Source organism: Colobus angolensis, unplaced genomic scaffold (assembly GCF_000951035.1).
Source record: "Colobus angolensis palliatus isolate OR3802 unplaced genomic scaffold, Cang.pa_1.0 Scaffold148, whole genome shotgun sequence".
Lineage (NCBI taxonomy): Eukaryota > Metazoa > Chordata > Mammalia > Primates > Cercopithecidae > Colobus > Colobus angolensis.
In genome coordinates this window covers 1,274,445-1,298,191 of record NW_012114577.1, presented here as the reverse complement: position 1 = coordinate 1,298,191, position 23,747 = coordinate 1,274,445, and the positions used below count along the sequence as shown (strand labels likewise).

At 38.9% G+C, this 23,747-nt stretch overlaps 1 protein-coding gene across 1 annotated transcript in view; it reads left to right on the top strand.

Annotated features, from left to right (window-relative positions):
- The window catches only part of PCNXL2 (pecanex-like 2 (Drosophila)), a 320,055-nt gene that overhangs the window by 22,046 nt on the left and 274,262 nt on the right, over window positions 1-23,747 (top strand). Inside the window, 7 exon segments of the mRNA XM_011935752.1 lie at window positions 10,299-10,504; window positions 11,263-11,383; window positions 12,106-12,142; window positions 14,116-15,432; window positions 20,656-20,803; window positions 20,950-21,095; window positions 22,639-22,732. Coding sequence (XP_011791142.1) covers window positions 10,299-10,504; window positions 11,263-11,383; window positions 12,106-12,142; window positions 14,116-15,432; window positions 20,656-20,803; window positions 20,950-21,095; window positions 22,639-22,732 — 2,069 coding nt within the window.

Sequence of the window (23,747 nt, the reverse complement as noted above, 5' to 3'; positions counted from 1 at the left end):
CTATGGCTCATTGCAGAAGCACTGCACTGCAGCTTCTTCTTGTTTGTTAAGCAGAATGTATAAAGAAAAAATAATTAATGCAACTCATTTTCATCTCAGTGTTCCTCTAAAAATGATTATTACTGATTTTAATATTTTATTTTTAAATTATTATTATTTTTTTATATTCTCTCTAGTCTTTTTGACGATTAATTTCCATAGGTTTTTGGAGAACAGGTGGTGTTTGGTTAAATAAGCAAATTCTTCACTGGTGATTTGTGAGACTTTGTGCACCCGTCATCCAAGCAGTATACACCATACCCAATTTGTTGTCTTTTATCCCTCACCCTCCTCCCACCGTTTCCCCCAAATCCCAAAAGTCTATTGTATCATTCTTATGCCTTTGCATCCTTATAGCTTAGCTCCCGCTTATGAATGAGATCATACGATATTTGGTTTTCCATTCCTAAGTTACTTCACTTAGAATAATGGTCTCCAATTCCATCCAGGTTGCTGTGAATGCAATTATTTCATTCCTTTTTGTGGCTGAATAGTATTCCATGGTAAATATATACACCACAATTTCTTTATCCACTCATTGATTGATGGGCATTTGGGCTGATTCTGTATTTTTGCAATTGCGAATTGTGCTGCTATAAACATGCATGTGCAAGTATCTTTTTTGTATAATGATTTCTTTTCCTCTGGTTAGATACCCAGTAGTGGGATTGCTGGATCAAATAGTAGTTATACTTTTAGTTCTTTAAGGAATCTCCACACTGTTTTCCATAGTGGTTGTACTAATTTACATTCCCACCAGCAGTATAGAAGTGTTCCCTTTTCACTGCATCCCTGACAACACCTATTATTTTTTGATTGTTTGATTATGGCCATTCTTGCAGGAGTAAGGTGATATTGCATTGTGTTTTTGATTTGCATCTCCCTGATCATTAGCAATGTTGAACATTTTTTCATATGTTTGTTGGCCATTTGTATATCTTCTTTTGAGAATTGTCTATTCATGTTCTTAGCCCATTTTTTGATGGGATTTTTTTTTCTTGTTAATTGTTTGAGTTCCCTATAGATTCTGGATGTTAGTCCTTTTTGGATGTGTAGATTGTGAAGATTCTTTCCCATTCTGTAGGTTGTCTGTTTACTCTGCTGTTGTTTCTTTTTCTGTGCAAAAACTTTTTTAGTTTAATTAAGTCGTACTTATTTACAATTGCTTTTGTTACATTTGCTTTTGGGTTCTTGGTCATGAAGTCTTTGCATAAGCCAATGTCCAAAAGGGTTTTTCCAATGTTTTCTTCAAGGATTTTTATGATTTCAGGTCTTCATTTTTTCACAGAACTAGAAAAGACAATCCTAAGATTCATATGGAACCACCAAAGAGCCCTCATAGCCAAAGCAAGACTAAGTAAACAAATCTGGAGGCATCACATTACCTGATTTCAAACTATACTATAAGGCCATAGTCACCAAAACAGCATGCTACTGATATAAAAATAGGCACATAAACCAGTGGAATAGAAAAGAGAACCCAGAAATGAAGCCAAGTACATACAGCCAACTGATCTTCAACAAAGCAAACAAAAACATAAAGTAGGGAAAGGACACCCTATTCAATAAGTGGTGCTGGGATAATTGGCAAGCCACATATAGAAGAATGAAACTGGATCCTCATTTCTCACCTTATACAAAAATCAATTCAAGATGGATCAAAGACTTAAATCTAAGACCTGGTTTTAATATTTTAACAAAATTGAATTTGAAGAATATTGCTTAAAATTAAATATAATATACTTCATTAAATTTGAACATTAACTGATACAGGTTTGAAAGTTCATGACACTTGTGATTATCTGTGTCATTTGGGTTTGAGGGCACTTAATAAACAGAGTCAAGGAACTTGGTGGTAATGAACTCAGACATTTTAGTAGTAAGTTGTTGACTTTGTCACACCAAAACAATTTCCAAAATTCCTTATGAAAAATAAGTATTCAGTCTTGATTTAGATTATATATAAAATATGGTATTGATCATGTATGGGTTATATTTTATAAACCTCCATAATATTTAATTTTCATTTTTAATTCTAAGTAGCACATTTCTATTAGGAGATATGTGACATGAATTTCCAACACAACCTCAGTACGAATTTATGATTGATTTTGTCATTGAATTGAGATTGACATAACTTTGTCTTGTATAAACTTATTGATTCATTCTATTTAGCTCAGTGTACATTAAAAATATAAGTATTATGTTAACTCTTACCATGGCCATTTAAAATGAGAACAACATGAGTTCAAATTTCTTGACTAAAATAACATTTGTTTACAAAGTTATGCATTCAATATTCTGTATCAGAAGAGAAGAGAGAAAGGGTTGGATAATCATAGGTGCAGCTTTTTAAATGATTTTCAAAGTGAGTAAGTCTACAATGATTCTCATTTTAATGACTCTGCTGATATGGTCAAATCTAACTTTCTAACCTTTGGCTGTTTTTTCATCTTACCATTCCCTGTAGCACCATCCTAATGGTCTGGACACTCACCTGCCACCTCTCTATCATCAGTTTCTCTTATCAAAGCTGCACACTAAGAAAGAGGTCCAGGAGCTCAACAAAATCAGAGCAGATTTCATAAGAAACAGGCAGCAGACCCAACAGAAGTCAAATAGCAGGCCTAAGAGAAAGTGTTCTTTTTTGTTCATCTTACTTTTCAGGACAGATGTTCACATAGAGCTAAATTTTGAGAAACTGTCAAATGTCTTGATTCCGTCTACCTCATCATTTTTAAACAGGTATTTGCAAGGGGGGGCCTATATCTAAGGGGAGCTGCATGGATACCCCCTGTCCATAACCTGTTGGAGGCAGGTTCATGTAAGTCAGGATGCATTCTGTACACATCTACGTCCAGGGGTTCTTGGCCTATATTCCTGGGATTTGAACTTCTGCTGGGCGTGTTCTAGTTTTCAACATATAATCACAAGTTCCAGATTTTCTGAGAGAATGATAAATTTGTTTAGTTTATTTTTTCATAAAGCAAATGCATGAAATATGTAAGAAATATGATTTTGAATCTGAAAACTTATAAGTCCCTTCACATATATAAATGCAAAGAAATGATAGCACTTCTCTGTCGTGTAATTTTTTTGGTATACACACCTGTCCCCAACCCCTCAAGGAATTATAACTTAAATAGGACCCAAGAGTCATACTTGAATGGCACAGACAAGGTACTAACATTTACCTGTGAAAGGAATGAATGAATGAATGAATGAATAATGGGGATAAATGACCAGACGGATAAAGGTGCTCTCTCTTAATTTGACAAAATGGATGAACAGAAAAGAATCTCTGTTATCTCTGAAGTGAAGCAGATAAGACAACTCACATTGCTCAGTCTGAATTCTATCTTTTTGGACAAACCTGTGGTTTTCAAATAGTCGTAGAACTTGTCAGGCTTCCAGCAGCTTGAGTAGGAGGTTCTGAAGCCCACGGATGGCATAAATAACCAGACTAAGCAGTTCCCCACAGCCAGAGGAAATGCTCTGGCATACAGCACAATCATCCCAGCATTCTCGAATGGGCATATAAATGTCAAGCTTGAGTGTGAGTGTTATGTTTGGCAGATTAATGCCTCATTTATTAGGCCACATATTCTGAGTAAAATCATTTTCCAAATTACTTGAAACTTAACCTTTAGGCAGGAAAACTCAATTTACTTTAACCACATTGATGGGATAGTTTTAAATGTCCCTGCCTTCTTTAACAGTATATTGAATATCACAGACCATTTTATTTGTAATCCTAGATATTATGCTATTGTAATGATAGCCTCAGACATAACTGAGGCGTGTTTGTGTCTCAGAAAATAATCGTAGAAGTGCCTTTGCTTTTTTATGGGTGCGTTTTCTAGTTTTGCTTCTCCCATGACTTCAGCCATCATTTTTTAGGTCTTGTTACATTATTGTGCCTACTTCTGTTCATTCCTCGTTTTCCCTTTTAGTTTCTGCTGTGGGCTGGGAAACTGAGTTTATTAGGCTTATTATATGCCATGTAAATCAATTATGCCTAGACCAAGAGCACAGAGCATCCAGTGAAGCTCTGAGCGACTCCCTTTCCAGTTAAGTTCAAGAACTTTATTCATAGACTTGGTGACCCCATAGATAACACATCCTTTTCTGAGGCACTTAAGGGAGACAAAAGAGTCAAACATATGGAGTTCAGAAGATCACCTTTAGTGTGAATGGACTGATATTTGGGAATGTGACCGATATTAATATCTGCAGGCAAGTGGACTTCCTCACTGTGGACCCCAGAGTGAGAGATTTACCCATTTGGTCAGGGCACCATGCACAGCCTTGGGCTTCTTTACTTGGGGCCTGACACTGGAGGCCTTACAGTAGAGGAGCCACCCAGACATACCTTCTTGGCCCAGCCAGCTCCTGAGAGAGAAGAAGGGGAGGGCGTGAGAAAGACATGCCCAGTTCCGGCTCCCCAAATCACTCATCAGAGGTCACTAAGGGAGGAGCGAGTCATGGGGTTGGAGAGGCTGGCTACGTAGAGAGAATCATCGCCTCTTTTGAAGCCAAGAAATGGGGAAGAATAGTCTCCCTCTAACAGTGGTACGTTCTGACTGCCCAGGAAGGCCACAATTTTATTACTTTCTCCTGAGTCTCTGGTTCTCAGTCAGGTCATTGAAGTTGCTAGGTAGGTAACTTTCAGAAAGGAGTTCTGTGAACTCATCAGCACTGCAGCATGACCCACTTTACACCCAGCTTCTTCATGTGCAGAATGAATCTATTCATTTCCAGAAGAGTTCTTCAGAATTAGCTTGTGAAAACTGAACGATGAAGTACCCTTATGAGCTACACATCAGTAAAGGGTGAGCCCCCAAGAATGTCCTTCTTTATGTCTGCAAACAGTAAACCCTCAGCAGCAGCTGATTCTCACTGGGCATGGGCATTGCTTATAGCTAATCCTCACTCAGCCAGATTTTTTATTTCTCCAGGCCATTCAAGAGATGGGAGGCAATAACCCATTGGCCTGTAGTTAAAAACCAGAGTGATGTAACACAGCACAGCTGCTGTGGAAAACGGTGACGCAGTTCCTCCAAAAATTAAACATAAGTCGGGCACGGTGACGCAAACCTGTAACCCCAGCACTTTAGGAGGCCAAGGCGAGTGGATCACCTGAGGTCAGGAGTTCTCTACCAGCCTGGCCAACATGGTGAAACCCCGTCTCTACAAAAAATACAAAAATTAGCTGGGCTTGGTGGTGCACGCCTGTAGTCCCAGCTACTCATGAGACTGAGGCAGGAGAATCGCTTCAACTCGGGACGCAGAGGTTGCAGTGAGCCAAGATTGTGCCATTGCACTCCAGTTTGAGCAACAGAACAACACTGTCTTGGGAAAAAAAAAATTAAACATAGAATTATTATGTGATCCAGATAGTCCTCTTGTGGGGTATATACTCAAAAGAGCTGAAAGCAGGGCTTCAGATATGTGTACACCCATGTTGAGAACAGTGTTATTCACAGTAGCCAAAAGGTAGATGCAACCCAAATGTCCACCAATGGATGAAAGAATAAACAAAATGTGTTCTAGCTGTACAATGGAATATTACTCAGCCTTAAAAAAGAAGGAAATTCTGACACAGGCTACAACATGGATGAGCCTTGAACACATTATGCTAAGTGAAGTAAACCAGTCACAAAAGGTCATGTACTATATGATTCTAATTATATGATATATCTAGAGTGGTCAGAATCATAGAGACAGAAAGTAGAACACTGGTTGCCAGGGGATGGGGGTTGGGGAGAGTGGGGAGTTGGTGTTTAATGGGTACAGTTTCAGTTTGGGAAGATGAAAATTCTGGAGATGGATGGTGGTGACAGTAGCACATAGGGAAGTGTAATTATCACTCCTGTGCTCTACATTTTAAAATGGTTATGATGGTAAATTTTATGTTATATATATTTTACCACAGTAAAGCAAAAGTTGTGTTTTTTTTTGTTTTGTTTTTTTTTTTTTTTTTTTTTTTTTTTTGAGGCGGAGTTTCGCTCTTGTTGCCCAGGCTACAGTGCAATGGTGCAATCTTGGCTCACTGCAACCTCTGCTTCCCGCGTTCAAGTGATTCTCCTGCCTCAGTCTCCTGAGTAACTGGGATTTCAAGCAAGCACCACCACGCCTGGCTAATTTTTGTATTTTTAGTAGACTAGGTTTCACCACGTTGGCCGGGCTGGTAGCGAACTCAGGTGATCCGCCCGCCTTGGCCTCCCAAAGTGCTGGGATTACAGGCGTGAGTTACCGTGCCTGGCCACAAAAGTTTTAAAAAAAGAGAGAAAAAACAAAAACAAAAAAACAGAGCAGTGATTGTGAGGAAACCAGAGCTATGAACCTGAAGGAACAGACAGAGGTGGGTCCAATGGGAAGAACTGTAACTGCTTAGTTCATAACAGTATGTTTTACATGAAATTTTGTCATAAAACTTTGGTCAAATGAGTCATTATAATACTAATTATAGTAATAATGGGTCAGAAAACAACATAAAACTTTTCTTTGGCCAAGGATATGATATTGAAAAATGTTGCCTCCCACTGTTAACTAGAATGTGTTAAAATGAAAAGTTCATAGAAATAAGAACTTTTAATTTCCCTTAGAACAAGAAAACTGCTGTTCAAAAACATGGGTATACCTTACATCAAAGTGAAGATTTAGGAACAATTCATAACTGCTCATCTATGGTGAATCCCTTCCTAAACCCTCTTTCTCTGCCTGCATTCACACCTCTAAGGAGAGCAAATACTAGAAGCTGGAAGTCTTCTGTTGCCTGAGTATAATGATGTCTGCAGTCAAATGGCCTTGCAGGTGATTTTCAGGGATGTCCCTGGGCATATGGAATTGGAGGAGCCTGGGAAGAGCATAATTGCATGGCGTAAAAAAGGAGTGTTTGGAAAATGCTAGATTCAATTTGGAGGGTCTACTGAAGGGAGAGGTGTTAATTAATTAATTAATTATTAATAAGACAGAGTCTCTCTATGTTGTCTAGGCTGGTCTTGAACCTCTGGGCTCAAGAGATCCTCCTGCCTTAGCCTTTTGAGAAGTTGGGATTACAGGCATGTGCCGCTGCACCTGGCTAGGGAGAGGTTTTCAAAGGAATTATTAGATCAGGGAGTTTGGGGAGAAACAACGTACCATGCATAGCATGCTGTAAAACATTTCTTCCAGAAAATTTTCAGTAAAATTTCTGTCTCCCGCTATGGTCTGGTCAGGTCCATGGGCTGCAGATATGACAAAGTGCCAAGTGGTCCTTTATAGAGGATGAGGCAAGGGCCGGTTCTCACCTGGGTTGCCAACTAGGTGCTAGTGCTCATGGTAACTTCAAATTCTAACTTCTTGCCCTCACTTAATTTCAGTATTAACCAAGCTTACACTGTAGCCTAAATTTATAAGAATATACTGAAAAGTAATATCTCTCTAAATATTGGGGCATGCCAGTGTTTTTCTAAGTGAATTTTCCCAAGAGCCCTATACAATTTTTTGTCTCTCACTCTTCTTCCCTTCCATTCTTTTCTCAATGCCTTAGGGTTTTCTCAATTTATCTCTAATCTGATTTGAATGGAAGATTCCTCATGAAAATGGACCCCCCTGTTGTTAATTAAGTAATGCTAGCTTCCACAGCAGCCACAACTCCAAATCTCAGTGGTTTAATGACTCAAAAGTTTACTTCTTATTTCTATTATGGGCTCATCTTGGGTTTATAGGGGCCTTGCTCTGCAGTTACTCAGGTGCCCAGTCCGAAAGAAACTGCATCATCTTATAGACATATCATCTGGAAAACATGTCTCCTGAGGTCACCAAGTAAAGAGGAAAAGAGTGGGATGCAGGAGGCACCTAGCTCATAATTGTCTAAGCCAGCACTTGTGCTCATTGTCCGTTGGCCAAAATTAGTCATATGGCCTCAGCCTAGCTGCAAGAGAAGCTAGGAAATGAAGAGGAGAGGATGAAGTATTTAGTGAGCACTAACTCTCTTTGCTACCCTTGCTGACTAGAGTACTATGAAGCCCTAGTTACATGAAAATTCAACAAACTCTTGAATATAATTCATTTTTTTTAGAGAGGGTCTCACTTTGTAGCACAGGCAGGAGTACAGTGGTGTGATTATAGCTCACTGTAACCTTGAACTCCTAGGCTCAAGAGATCCTCCCACCTCAGCCTCCCCAGTAGCAAGGACTATAGGTGCACACCACCACACCTGGCTAATTTTTAAAATTTTGTAAAGATGGGGAAGGGCAGGTCTCACTATGTTGCCCAGGCTGCTCTTCAACTCTTGGGCTCAAGCAATCCTTCTGCCTTGGCCTCCCAAAATGCTGAGATTACAGGCATGAGCCACTATGCCTGGCTGAATATCATTTTTATATAACAATAGTCTGTTCTCATGGACATCTGCAGGTTTTCTTTTTCCTTCTTTTATCACTTTTGTTCAAACTAACTCTCTAAATTTAGCTTAAATTTTTAAAACCCAAAATAGTTAAGAAAAAGCGATAGGGGCTGTTAGTAGTATTTAGTGTGCAATTAGTAGTAGTAGTAGTATTTAGTATGTAAATATAAATAAGAATACTAAATACTACGTAATACTATTAGTAGTATTTGTAGTATTTAATTGAATAGCATTTAAATTAGTAGTATTTTAATTTATTAGTAGTATTTAGTATGTAAATATAAGGTTTATATTTACAGATATACCTTTTGTAAGTATAAACCTTATCTGCTGCCAGGTAGTGGACAGCAGATATTATCTATCTCATAGTGTCTTATATAGTTATTCTGTCACTTATTTATTGCTTTATATTTATCTGTGGACTTTTCGCCCCATGACATAATAAGAGTGAGTAAGTGATGGTGAAAATCTCTGACTTTATCTTTTACTTGTTGATCATCTTCCTCTTTCTTTTTTGTGCTCTTTGTTTGGCTATTGCATTTTAGGGACAGTCCAACCTAGAAGATAGACTCTTGCATGGGACCACGGCAAACTGTACAGGGTGTGCTTAGGCGCAGATATGGACTGGGCCCTACTGTCTGCAAGCCTAGCTATGTTTAGGCTGCAGCACTGGCTACACAGATCACTGGATTTCCAATATTCTTTAGGACAGTCCATTGATAAAATGGTCTCGTGAGTCATTAAGGCTGTCCTGGATATCACCTTGGGACACTTGGGGATGTCTTTCCATCCCAAAGAATTGGAATGTAGTTTAGGAAGGCCTAGAGAACGTGTGATAGTCCATGGTCCTGGAGAGAATTAGGGAGGTATATGGGAGATGCTACAGAGTAGGACAACTCCATGGGTCCCAGTGATTCTTTTTGTTTTGTTTCTTGAGGGGATTGCATAGAAGGGAGCTGAACCCCACTATAGTCGCCATATTCAGATCGTTTGTCTCTGCTGGAAATATCCCTCTTTCTTTTGGAAGTAGTACTCTTTTGTGGTCCCCTGTGTGCATTACAACCCCAGGGAAATCCATGGCCTGCAGGTGTTATCACAATAGGAGGTTAAGGAGGGGAATGGGGGAGTGGTTAACCTAACCTTTCTCCCTTCTTTTTCCTTCTGTTCTCCACAAGGCTTTTTGTGTTTTGTTGATGAAAACAAATACATCTCTGGCCTTTAAGATGAGCTGCATAGGAAGATGCATTGGATTAGGCCATAGATAAGAGCTTATCAAACATGGAGGCTGGGTACAGTGGCTCACACCTGTAATCTCAACACTTTGGGAGGTCGAGGTGTGCGGATCACCTGAGGTCAGGAGTTCGAGACCAGCCTGGCCAACATGATGAAATCCCGTCTCTATTAAAAATACAAAAATTAGCCAGGCATGGTGGCGAATGCCTGTAATCTCAGCTACTCAGGAGACTGAGGCAGGATAATTGTCTGAGCCTGAGAGGCAGAGGTTGCAGTGAGCTGAGATCACACCACTGCATTCAAACGTGGGTGATAGAGTGAGACTCCGTCTCAAAAAAAAAAAAAAAAAGAAGAGGTTTCCTTGAATATATCTTTTGTTCTGTGGGATTCCTGCCTGTAAATCAAATGTTGGTTATCAGTGCAACTACTACAGAACCTGAGAAACAAAAAAGACTTCAAAAAATAAAAATCAGCTCTTTCTCCTCAAGTATTTTAACCAGGAAAACTTACAAAATTAGTCAAATCTGAAGTCTTGCCTAATTTATATTCAGTATATAGTCTAGAAATGCTTCCAGATTTAAAACAGAAAGAAAATCTTAAAAGCAAATGATTTTTCTCTCTCTTTTCCCTTCTTCAGGCTTTTCCTCCAAATGCGATCATTGTATTTTTCTACTGCAGTGCAGTGACTATATTCTTCACAATAATCAAGCTGGTCAGTTATCGCCTACACCTCATGTTTGACAAAGGAGAAGTAATTCAACAAAAGCCCTCCGGAAAGGAAGAAAAGCCAAATAAAGACAAGGAGGCCAAAGGTGAACACATAACTAATCACAAAAACCCAAGGTAATGTTTCCAATTAATGTGACACTTCAACATTTAAATGTTTTGCTCTTAAGTTTTTTATCAGTTGTTTATGAAATCACTAGTACAGGCAGATAGAAATATGTGCATTTTTCTTATATTTCAGCATATACTTAAGCATGACGTTGATATTCATAATCGAGATGGTTTAACTGGCTATCAATATGACCTTCTCGCATGATCTAGAATTCATTTGTCTTAGGTTTAGCACTGCAAAAAATTTCACTTCACTGTTTTTATGTTGTAATTTAAATGCTTAGAGTATGCCAGAGCATTTTAAAGAATAGCATTTGTGTTTGTTGATATAAAAGTGATACATTACATAGAACTGAAATATTAAGAGTAATTTTTGAGTTAGCATTCTTTTCACTATTCTTGTATTATTTCTTACAGCTCCTTAAGATATAGCATGTCCTCTAATTTAAAAGTAATGTTTATTATAAGGTTCATCTGCTGCACATGGTGGCTCATGCCTGTAAACCTTGCATTTTGGGAGGCTGATTTGGGAGGATCACTTGAGTCCAGGAGGGTGAGGCTGCAGTGAGCCATGATCGTGCCACTGCATTCCAGCCTACCCGGAGAGAGCGAAACCCTGTCTCTTAAAAACAACAAAGATTTATATGTAAGGAGTATAACAAAATGGACTGTAGGAAAAATAAGTTTTTAGACTAGTACTAAAAGAGTCATGCTTCTGTTTGATAATATCACTCACTGCTCTTGTGTTTCTCATGTTGGGTTAGCAATAATAGGCAGATTCACAATGGCAAAAAGGACGAGGCCAGTCGAAACCTCTCCACGCCTCCCCTCCGCTGCAGCTCCAGAGGGCAAAGCATAACCTCTCATCACTCTTCTGGGCCATTGGTTAGTGGTCTTGTTTCCTGTTTCACCCTCTTCATGTGGTTTCGATGTTGATCTCACCTAGAATGGGAGTGTTCAGCAGCAGTGATTGTAGCTGGCATGCTGTAATCACTGGCCTGTGTACAGTGAATATCACATCCCAGGGTCTGGAAATGGCCTGAAGGGTGCCCTTGGGACCATAAGATAAATACCCAGTCATGTGTTCAAAGCACACTCTCTGGCCTCCTCTGCCATCCACCCCCACTGCTGAGTCAACCACACTGGTCAGAGAACCAATTGGCAGGCCTTTGCTTCTTTCTGTTGTCATTCATTTAAGTCATCATATCTGCAATGCCTTCCACCTGAAATGGGTAGCATCTCTGCTTTCCATTTTAAATCACACTTGCCTTTCTGGGAAGTCAATAAATTACCTTTTTTCTAGGTTAACTTTATTGAGCTCCATTTGCTATAGTGTAAGTAGTGGCTTATTCCTTCTCTGTTTACTTTCTTAGTAGCAAATCTCCCTTTGTCACAGCACAGTTGTCTTGGTTGAATGTCCACGCTTATGTACGTTTGTATCCATTCTGGTCCCCATTTTATAGAAGCTTAAGGAGAGTGAACACTGTATTGTCTCTTCCCTACATGCCATTTAGAAAACCAGTGACTACTGGTCAGTTATTGCCGACTGTCTGGAAATGGACGATCAGCTGAGTCATCCATTGATTTTTGTTTCTTTCATTTGTTAGGAGTTGTCAGCACAGGAAACTGTAGAAGATCTCAAAGGTAAAGTGTCATCATTTATATTTTATCACTGCATTATCCTCAGTGAAGTGAAAAATATTTTTATAAAACAGAATGCCAGTGGATTAACTGAAAATAAGAACTATACCTAAGACTGCATAGTTGTATTTTGACTTTGTTTCTTTAACTCTTAATTTTAATTTTTTCTCATCAGTATTTGTATATCAAGTCTTAATTCAAATTGTGATATTTTGTTGATCATAATTCATTGTCATTTCTCCAGTCTATGCCTCATTTCATATGGCTTATAAAGAGCAGACATGTAAGTTTTTTTATGGATGATAAATTATCATCCGTATAAAAATTTGTATTATAGTACATACATCACAAAATGTATGTATAGTATGTACATCAAAAAATGACAGGATAAATTGTATAGCATTCTGCATATCTACCTTTCTTTCAAGTTACAAATTTTGTTTTGGGGGATCTTTCCTTTAACTTAAACAATTTTTGTTTTACGTTTTTACTAAGATTCTTTTTTTTTTTCTTTATCTTTTGACTACCTGCAGAAGGCTTAGAAAAGATCTTTTGGAGGCCTGAATTAATTCCTTTCTTTCTCTGCAATTCTATTTTCTTTTCTACTACTACAAAGACAAATTTTATGCACTATTTCAGTTTTGAAAATGGTGTAAAATTTAATTTGTTCCAGAAAACAGCTGAAATTAGCACCATAGCCCTGAACCCCTAAAATGAAGTTTCTTTTTTCATCATTCAGCTGTATCCCATTATAACAATGTGTAAAGGATTATCCAGATTTTTTCTGTGTTATTACTACCAAAATAAATTCACATTAGTTAGATTTCTAATATTTTAGTTGCACATACAGCTTCATAACAGTTACTTTATGTCTGTTTTATACACATATATACAAGCACATACCTTTTTCTTCATATTAAACATATTCTTCTAGATTAGGTGTGCTATAGCTCATCATCTTATGTACTTTGAATATCTGGTCTGGCCTTTTATTTTCACCATTCCTATTAAAACAACAATTTCCTATTTTTTACTTGTACTAGGAATTGCAGTAGAAGTTTTACATACGTTATTTCATTCTGAGTCATAGTATGTAAAATGTTCAGGTAGCATTTAAATCCATACCTGGCGAGTAAATCCGGTGTTTCTTAGCAACACTATAGTAAAGCAAAGAATTTTGTTTTTTCCTTAGTCAAAACTTATGAAAGACACCATCTTAGTTGGTGGTATTCTACAGTATTTTAAGGGATTTGGTTCCAGGACCCCCATGGATACCAAAATCTGTGGATGTTGCTCACGTCTCATATAAAATAGCATAGTATTTGCATGTAACCTACACACATCCTCTTGTATACTTTAAATCATCTCTAAATTACTTACAATACCTAATACAATGTAAATGCTATATATATAGTTGTTATACTGTATTGCTTTTCATTTGTTTTATTTTTATTGTTGTATTTCAAGAATAATTTCACAGTGGGAGTGTTATTTTAAAAAATAAGTATCCATGCAGCCATAAAAAAGAATGAGTTCATGTTCTTTGCAGGGCATGGATGAAGCTGGAAACCATCATTCTCAGCAAACTAACACAGGAACAGAAAACCAAACACTGCTTGTTCTCACTCATAGATGGGAGTTGAACAATGAGAACGCATGGACACAGGGAGGGGAACATCACACACCAGGGCCTGTCGGAGGTTGGGGGCCAAGGGGAGGGAGAGCATTAGGACAAATACCTAATGCATGCAGGGCTGAAAACCTAGATGATGGGTTGATAGGTGCAGCCAACTACCATGGCACATGTATACCTGTTCTGCACATGTATCCCAGAACTTAAAGTTAAAAAAAAAAGTATCCAATTCCATTAGTTGCTGGTGCTGTTTTAGTTTTGTTATTATTCATTAGGTCTGGCTCTTGGGCATCACTCATTCATTTCCAATGCTAATAAAGTTGCCATGTGTCGTTCATTTCAGGTGTCATTCTATCAGAAGACCATCCCATAGCACCAGTGTCATCTACCTCACCTGGTATCAAAATGGAAAGTTTACCTGCTTGTCAAGCACACGCGCTGGAAACCATGCCCAAGTCAGCAATACCCGTAAAACCAGTTGCCACAGAAACTCTCATCAATGGTAAAAGAAAGGAAAGAGGAGGAAAGGGACAGCCTCCTTTGCGCCACAGATCCGAGGGTGGCTTAGTGGATAAGGGACCCTTGAAGAAGTTGCCCCACCTGTCTTTGTCTCAGTATGACTTACTAGAAACAGATGTTTCTTTCCAGCCGTGGGGGAGTGAGAATTCAGTCCTGATTCCAGAACCTGTCAATTGTCCCCAGGGTTCTATAAGGGAACGGGTACAAAGCAGGTCACCCCAGGACAGCCTGAGCAGCAGCTGCCCTCAGTGTGACACCATTGTGGCCAAGCCTGTGGAGGAGCCAGCAGACACATCCTGTCAGGTGGATACTTCCTGCCAGGTGGACCTGCCCTTGAACCAGGAAGTGGACTCCTCAGATAGTGAGGTAGCTGTTACTCTCATCGATACTTCTCAACCCGGAGACCCACTGAGTCTACATGAACCCATAAAAATTGTTATCACGATGAGCAGTACCCCAAACTCCATGACAGATTTGGAAAGCTCCCTCCACCTGAAGGTGGTTGGCATAGAGAAGACCGGTGTAAAGTCTGACGCTGAGCCAACTAACCCAGGGGCAGCCAGTTCTCTCAATGCCGCGCAGATCTCAATTCCCGTGATCACACTGGACCTGCCTGAGGGTGGGGGAGGAGGTGTTCCTTGTCCCGAAGGCAATGGAAGTGAAAGGACTCCAGAGAGACTGAAGGCAAGGGTATCCACCAATCAGTGTTCTGGCTATGGATCTGGGGAGGGGGGAAGTGCCACCAAGGATCACAGTTCTTCCTCACGGGAACCCTGGGAATCGGCGTCCCGGCTTACGCCTGATACGGCCTCTGAGTCTAAGGTGGGGAAGGAAGGCCTGACTAACCTTGACCCATTGTCTTGTAAGTCCAGCCATGAAAAGAGGCATGCCCGGGTGCTCAGTGTGGACAGTGGGACAGATGTCTTCCTGAGTAAAAGTTCTGCAGAAATTATTAATGATACAGAGAAAACAATGCCAACTTCCAAATCTGACCTAGAGGCTAAGGAAGGACAAATACCAAATGAGTCCAACTTCCTGGAATTTGTCTCCCTGTTAGAGTCCATTAATACTTCCAAGATGGCCGCATCCAATCAATTGAATGGCTCAGCAGAGCAGAATGAAGAAAGTGGGCTTCTCCGAGGTGCGATTCCACATCAGTTCCGTTCTGATGATGACACAGAAGGCAATATGCCTCTTTGCCATTTGCCTTCTGTGATTTGATTTTGCAAATAGTGGGACAACTCTTGGGCAATCATTTGTTGCTTGGCTTTGTCATCAATATTTGCTGAATTACTGAGACTAAGCTCTGTGATGAACATGTATACATATATTATCCTACTCTACCAGGACACTTAAGGCATTATCATGATTTTTTTGCTTCCCTATAGAAGGCAAGACTATTTACTCCCAGAGAAATAAGCAATTATATTTTACTACTGTCGCAAGTACTCGCAATAGATGTTTCTTCCTTTATGAAATAGATGCCTTCCGGGAAAGTTGATTCTAAGACAAATTTCTATGAAGTGAATCTACTTTTCCTGCTAAGTTCTATTATAAAATACAGAATTCACTAATTATCCCATGTTGTACCCATAATAATAACAACTCTTCTGCAGCTCTTAATTTATGCCAGGCAGTGTTCTAAGCACTTTGCATATATTAACGAGGGTGACTGTACCTTGTGGTTTGCCTGGAAGGGTCCTCATTTACACATGTTTTGCCAACGTAATTATTAAGAGCACTGACTTTCTCTCTCAAAAGAGTCCCCAGTTTAGATGATAAATTAATACGATTACTGTCATATTAACTCACTTACTCTTTATATAAGTTTATGTTGTGGATATACCATTATCCTTCCTGTTCTTTGGATGAGGCTCAGAAATTTTCACTTGCCTTCCCAAGTGTCTAGTTCAGGAGGTGCTAGAACTGAGATTTGATTCCAGGCAGTCTTGTTCCAGAGTCCTTGCATAAAAATTAAATATTTCCTATATGAAGATAAGGTACGTTTATTTTCAGGTTACTTAATGTCTCTGGACCTCAGTTTCCTCGTGGCTAAAATGATGTTACTGGACTAGAGCTTTTATAAGGTCTTCTAGCCTTAAATTCTGTTAATGCTGTGATTTCCGAGCATGTCGATTCTACATAGATCTGTGTTAAGATAGCATCTGTATGGTAGGAATGCTTACTGAAAGTTGTGTTTACATATGGTAGCTCATTTTCTGTGCTGTAGGTGGTAACGTTTCTTAGTGCTGGGATTTTTCCTCTGCTCTCTGGACAGCCAGGGGCTCGTCTGGCTCCGTATTGTTGGCTCTGAGAAATTTTCTCTGATTACTTAAACTTTTTAACAGACAGGGCGGTATATAAAGCAGGAGTAACTTGAGACAAAAATGTTTCTAATAAAAGATGTGGGTGTTTATCATCTATCCAATATAGAGATTCAAACCTCTAGGCTAGCACTGTCCAATAAAATTTTCTGCAGTGATAGAAATATTCCGTATCTGCAGTCCAATATGGTAGCCAATGGCCACATGTAGCTGTTTAATACTTTAAAAGGGAGCTGTGCAGATGAGAAGTGGCATTTTACATGTTATTACATTTTAATTCATTTAAGTAGCCATGTGGCTATTGGCTGCTGTGTTAGACAGTGCTAACCCAGAGCACATGAAAGCCTTCCCAGAAGCGATGTGTCCAGTGGATAGAGCACTGACTTTGGAACCAGATAGCACAAGGCCAGATTGCGGTTCAGTAATACCGGCTGGTTGAGCTTGGACAATTGATCAAATCCATCTGTGTTGGAGTTTCTTCTACAAAGCAGGAATCATAATATGTTACAGATTTATTGTGAGGATTCAATTAGGAAAATATGTGAAAAGTTTTGCTATTTGATCAATTTTAGTCTTTCATTTTTGTTTTCCCCTCAGGCCATATGTAAAGTTTATTTGGTTTGCCTGCTTGAGTTTTTGCTCTTCTTAATTTTTTCAGCCAGCCACATTCAATCAGAAGGGTTAAATTGGACATCGAGGTTGTGTGCAGGGAGATATGAGGTATTCTATGGGAAGAGGTAGGCTTAGGTACCAAGAACTTGAAGGTACAACAGGAAGGGAGGAGTTGGAATGAATTATATGCTTCTTTTAGGAAAGGACAGAGAATTTTAATTGAAAGAAGAAAGGACAGACTACAATGAATCTTTTAGCTCTTAGAAGGCCATCAACATCAAAAGTGGCAATTTAGATAGTTTTTCAGTGGTGTCATGTGTCTTTGAGATTGGTGATATCCTCTTATTCTTCTTTCACTAAAGTATTTGTTATTGTAATCTCAATACCCAGTTTTTGAGTTTGTTTATAAAACAATGTGACGGTGTTTAATGATATTAGCAGCTTAGGAAATGTTCTCTAGTCTTTTTCCTGCTCATCAGTAGGACAGTGCTTGAACTTGGACCTCACTAGAAAAAGATACAGGATTTTCTAGTTCTCTCTAATGTACTCTTATTTCCAGCCCAGGTTCTCTTCAGAGGATTATTCTCAGGTCTCAGAAATATCCTAGAATTCAAGGCTATGGAAAACCACGCACTTTTGAAAAACCTTTAAAGCATGTTTGTTTGCTTTTTTGTTTGACACAACTTTATTTTACTTTGTGGAAATAAATGAGGACCGCCTATATGAGAGCAAGCAAAGTCTATTTATTCAGAGCTTACTTATGGCGAGGGAGTCAGCCGTCATCACTTGGGTTCAGCAGAGACTTAAAGGCAACTAGAATGACAAAGCTTTATAGTGGAAAAAAGGGAAGGCTTCGGATGTGCCCTGACTGGAGTTTCTGGGCATTATGAAGCTAGAGGTGGCTAGACTAGGAGTGAGGCATCCTATGTGCTTCATTAGGGGACTATATTTGGTTTTCTTTGGGTGGTCCTAAGTTGGAAGCAGGGACACACATTAGGGAAGCTGTCAGGTGTGAATCAAGTCCTAACCATTTCGGGCTAATTGTTGCGGGGGTTATTGTTTGGCTTCCTAGACTGTTTGCCAGAAACAGTGGTCTGACTTCCTGTGAGCCTGACCTGTGCACAGGATGTTGTCTTCCTGGGCTGCTTACCCTGGATAATGGGTTGATTTTCTCACCTGGTTGCTGCAGATTATTGGTCAGAGTTCTACGTTATGAATAATTTCTGGCCATTGTCCATTCATATATCCAGTCTTGCAACTTCTAAGAATTTCTAAGAAAAGAATCATGAATGTATGTAGAAATGATCATTGAAAAATTGGGCTATAATATGGAAAATTGAAACAATGTAAATTTATAGTTAGGGTCTATTTAAATTATACCATTATCAGTGTAATATGATATAACTACTACTTTTAGATGATGTAGATGAATATCCAATAACATTAAATATTTATAGTAGTTTAAGATAAATATGATAGGTATAAAACCATACCTGTATTATGACTTCATTTTTGTAAAAAAAAAAAATGCATATATCTAGGAAAAAGAGATTGGTGTGATATATATCAAACTGGCTCCAGTGGTAATGTGATGGCAGGATTAACAGTGAGTCAAAGTTTTTTCTTTTGTATAGTTTTAAATTGCATACAATGAATGTGTACTATTTTTATAAACAGAAACATTTCTATAAATGTATTTTTTAAGGAAAAAAGGAAAAAAATCACCCATATGTTGATTTACATAATGTACCCATTTAAGAGAAAAGGAGTCTAAGATATGATAAAGAGATGTGAACAAATGAATTCGAAGACTCTTAGTGTGAAACAGGAGAGCTGTGTCAATGTGCCTTTCTGCGATTTTTTCATGAGGCATGATTACTGGCTAAAGCTATTTGTTATGATAGCACTTTCTTATAAATGTGTTTCTTGAAAACTGTGAAAACTTCTATCTTGACAGGCTGTCAAATGAAATGCAAACATTTTCATACCAAGGAAATTCTTATGGTAGTTTCACAGATGTGCTGAAAATGTTTATCTTCAGGACTCACAGAGAAGCCAGCATTGCTCCTCTAATTACTTGAAGTTTCAGGATGAATAACTTTGTTCTATATGCAAGGATGTGATTTGTATCCCACAGACACTAACACAGTTTTGCTTTCTGAGGGCTTAGGCAGGTCTTAATAGACTTTTCTAATGGTGTGTCTTGAAAGAACTTGTAGGTTCGGGCTTAATTCTGTTCTCTCAGGCACAGGCTGCTGAGCTTAAGAGCCAATCATTTACTCAGAGTAAGTCGTGGGAGTACAATGATCCTTTTGATCTTAAAAGTGACTGTTGGAATGTGTCCGCAGAAAAGGAAGGGCTGATCCTCAGGGTCATATGCAGTCCATTTTGCATAATGGTATAACCTAAGACCCTTAGTGGTTCGTTGTTTAAAGAGGCTTCAAAAAATGCAAAGAAAAATAAAAACATTCTGCACCTATTGATCTTGGAATTCCCATTCACCTTAAAATGTTCTCAGGGCAAGGAATAGGTGTTGTAGCTCATGGTGTCCTACACAGTACAATAAGCATATTGTTCAAAATCAGCTATACCAGCTGTACGTGGCTGGGTGTGGTGGCTCATGCCTGTAATCCCAGTGCTTCAGGAGGCTGAGGTGGGAGGATCACTTGAGGCCAGGAGTTCAAGACCAGCCTGAACAACATAGCGTGCCCCTATACTTACATAAAGTTTTAAAAATTAGCTGGACGTAGTAGCGTGTGCCTGTCATCCCAGCTACTTGGGAGGCAGAGGTAGGAGAGTCACTTGCACCCAAGAGGTTGAAGCTGCAGCGTGCTGTGATTCCACCGTTGCACTCCAGCCTCCAGCCTTGGCAACAGGGCCAGACCCTGTCTCAAACAAACAAACAAAAACAACCCCCACCCTCAGCTATACTTACAAGTATTTGCTTTATGAAGGGGCCAATTCTAGCTTTGGAGAGTGAGTGAGAAGCAAGACTGAAAAGATTTATAAATGGTAAAGGGGACCTTGCTCTGAAATAGCCAGATTTGTTTTTGTAATTTTTTAGAATCTGAGGTTATTCATTTATGAGACATGAACCTTTCAGACATGTAACCAAAATGGGTGATTTCCAGTTGGGCACGTGTGGTCACCGAGTTATTTCAAGGGAGTCCCTCAACCTGTATATAAAATAGTAGGTGTTTGTAGACGCCTAAATAACACATCTCAGACTTATACATACTTCTGTTTTTCAAGTATATGTAGGTACTTCCATAATTAGGAAAATGAAAAATTATTTAAAAGTCTTTTGCATGCAGAGGAGCTGCTTAGATTTTCTTTCTATTCTTGTTTCAGTTTTGGTAACTTATTTCCCAGAGCTTTCACATTGATTTATTTTATATTATATTAACAGGTAAAGCAATGTTTTTCAGATAACACTTGCCAGGGAAAAAAGGAGGAAATCCTGGAAAATGAAAAGCCCAGTGGACACAGTTCTAAGCAAGGAAAACCAGACTTACAAAGTCAAGACCATACTAGCACCAGTCCCGCGTGCACTCAGCCTGCCAAGACTACGGCCTTGTAAGGATAAGTTACTTATTTAGTTTCACTGAGTCATAAATCCTTGAGACAGCCTCATTTACTGGCTTCTGCTTTTAATGCTTTATCAAGGATAAGGAGGAACTTCTAATCATTTTTTTTTTTTTGAAACTTTTGTATGTGTTAAGTTTCCAGGGCAATAGACAAAGACAGATAATCTACAGGGTAACTTCCCAACAAGATAGTTCTGTCTTGCAAGTCATCAGTGGGCCTGAAACATCTGTACAAGAAGAGATATCTGTGGATGCTATGCATGTCTTCATTGATGAACATGGTGAGTCTTTGGAGCTCTTTACTAATGAACAAGCAGGGAAAACTGTCAGCTTTCTCAGGACTCATTGTGATATCTTAGCCTGAGCACTAGACTTGAGAACTGGAAGACTTAACGCTATGGTTGCCCACATACTGTTCTTTGAACGGAGTATGCTGCCTCCCATCTCAGGGTCTTTACACATGCTGTGCCCGTGTGTGCTATTGATCCTTCGGATCTTAGTCCTAAGGTAAGTTTTTCAGGGACACCTTTCCTGAACTCCCCAGACTTAATCAGGTTTGTCAGATTTTGTTGTTTTCTTAACTCCCTGTCTCTTTCCTTCTTTGATAATATTACAGCTTGTGTAATAATTTGATTAATGGCATTTCCCCCTCACAGTTATCAACTTCAAGAGGGCAATGCCCAGTACTCAGTAAATATTTGTTAGACCTGTGTTGCACACCTGACCTTGATATATTTTTTCATCGCCTTGTTATAAAAAGGATTTAAAATAGTATACATAGAGAATTATAAAGTGGCAAGTTCAAAGTTCAAAGGATAAGGGATATAGGTCCTAGTTTTTCTGGAATGGGTCTTGGCTTATGTATCATATATAGCTCCAGTAGTGCTTGTTATTTTACTCTCAAAAGGATCCTGGTTTGGAGAATAAATTATATGGTTACTTTATCTGGAGTTTGGTAGTTTATAGTTTTAAATGCTTTTGCATGTGCAGAAATATAAGGGACTTTTACATCATAAAGAACAACATTAGCACTTACATGAAAGCCTCCACAGGGGCTGCGGTTGTCGTTACAGTTTCTCTTGGTGGAAAACACCTTTGGGTTGAGGGCCACCTTCCAGCTGCTCACAACAGACAAGGTTAATTACGCTTCCTGTGGTAACTGAAGAAGGCACTAGTAGGAGCTCTTCTGGGTAGAAACCATTTACATTATTAGACAGGGAACGGATTTTCATACCTCAATATCCTGAACTGCTTTAGTGGAGCTAATTGAACTCTGCAAATTAATTCCATCTCTTGCTTTTCCTCATTAACAGGCTGACACGTCAGTCAGCGTGCTGTGGCACTTGCTCGTCTGCACATTTGGAGGCAGAGATGATCTCATGTGATCCACCAATCAAAACTGTACTCTTAATAAGCTGCTTTTTGCACATGACACTGAGGTATTCGTATACAAAAAAATCCAGTTATATGCTAGCACAGATCATGCTGACACATGAGGAGAATGTATGTAAAGTGAATTAAGAGATGATACAAATAAGTCTATGAAAAGCAATTAAATAATAAGTAACCAAGTCAAAACTTGTCTAAGTATATTAGCAGGGAAGCAGGTCAAAGAAAATTTTCTTAGTCACATTTCTTTCAGACATCCTTCAACTTCTCAGGATATACATTCTGTGGAGAAATACAAAGAATGGATCCAGATTGTCAACAGTTATTACAACAGACCGAAATAAGTTTCCTTTTAACTTGAAAATTGTATAAGTTGAAACAGTTCTATATGAATAGTTATGTCATATTCTTTGCTGAAATTTTCTGATTTTACAGGGGAAATTAGATCCTGTTATTTAAAATCTGGAAATCAGAAAGAAGGTCCTTTACAGCCTCTACCATCAAATTATGACTGTCTCTCTCAGGCTCGGTGAGTGGAGCTTTGTTTCCAGGCTTGAGAGCTGTTGCGTTGCTGGGAGACACAGCGATGAAGATAAAGTGAGGATTCTGGTTTAGAAGAAATGTGTTAATCCCTTTGTAGTTGTTAAGGCATGTAGTTTTGCGTGAAAGAAAAAGAAAATCTGACATTCTGAAATAATGAAAAATAAATGAAACCATTTTAATCGTTGCTGCTTCCAAAAACGAAGATAACATGTAGGTAATATAAATAGACAGGAACCCTGTATAAACATAATAGTGTTCCCTTCAAGAAAGATGGTGATGCAGATCTCAAACACATTATTAAATTTGTTTCAAGGAGCGGACTAGAAATGTGTTTAGTTCTCATTTATTCTCATTTACAGTAATGAAGGCAAACTGTTTTACAGATAGATACACATCTTTCCCATTTTACTTCAGAATGCTTTGAATAACTTTCTTAATTGTGCTGATATTAAATTAGGTGAAGTTGATATTAAGTTAGTTTGCATATCTGGGACATATGATGATTAATAGTGTGTTGGGCAAGCTGTACATCTTGTCAGTGGCAGACAGAATTCATCCTTCATCCTGGGCTTCAAGATTCTTTGTGGAAAATCCATATGGCCATGTCTCAGTTGGTTGCTCTAAGTGTGGAAGTAAATTGTTCTTGTATCCTTCTTTAGAATTATATGTATATTTGAGGATTTATGGGAGACTTTTGCGGTGTAACTGGAAAGTCTTGCACTTCACATCTAAACCTTAATTTCAGAGCCTGTGACCCCATGTGTCTTTCCAAGTTTAAAGTCTTCCCAAGGGTGTATGGGAAATTCAGAGGGAGGCTTCTGTGTGCTTAGAATAAAGGCTGTCTTTGTCCTTGCATTCTGGCCTCCAGGTGGAATGCTGTCGTGTGCCAGCTTCTTAGGGCATTCTCTCTTTAATGCCACTACTGTTTCTTACCTGCTTAGGAATGCTAGTGCCTGCCATTCAGGTAGATCTGATGGGAACTGTAAGTGACGGCTCTCTCT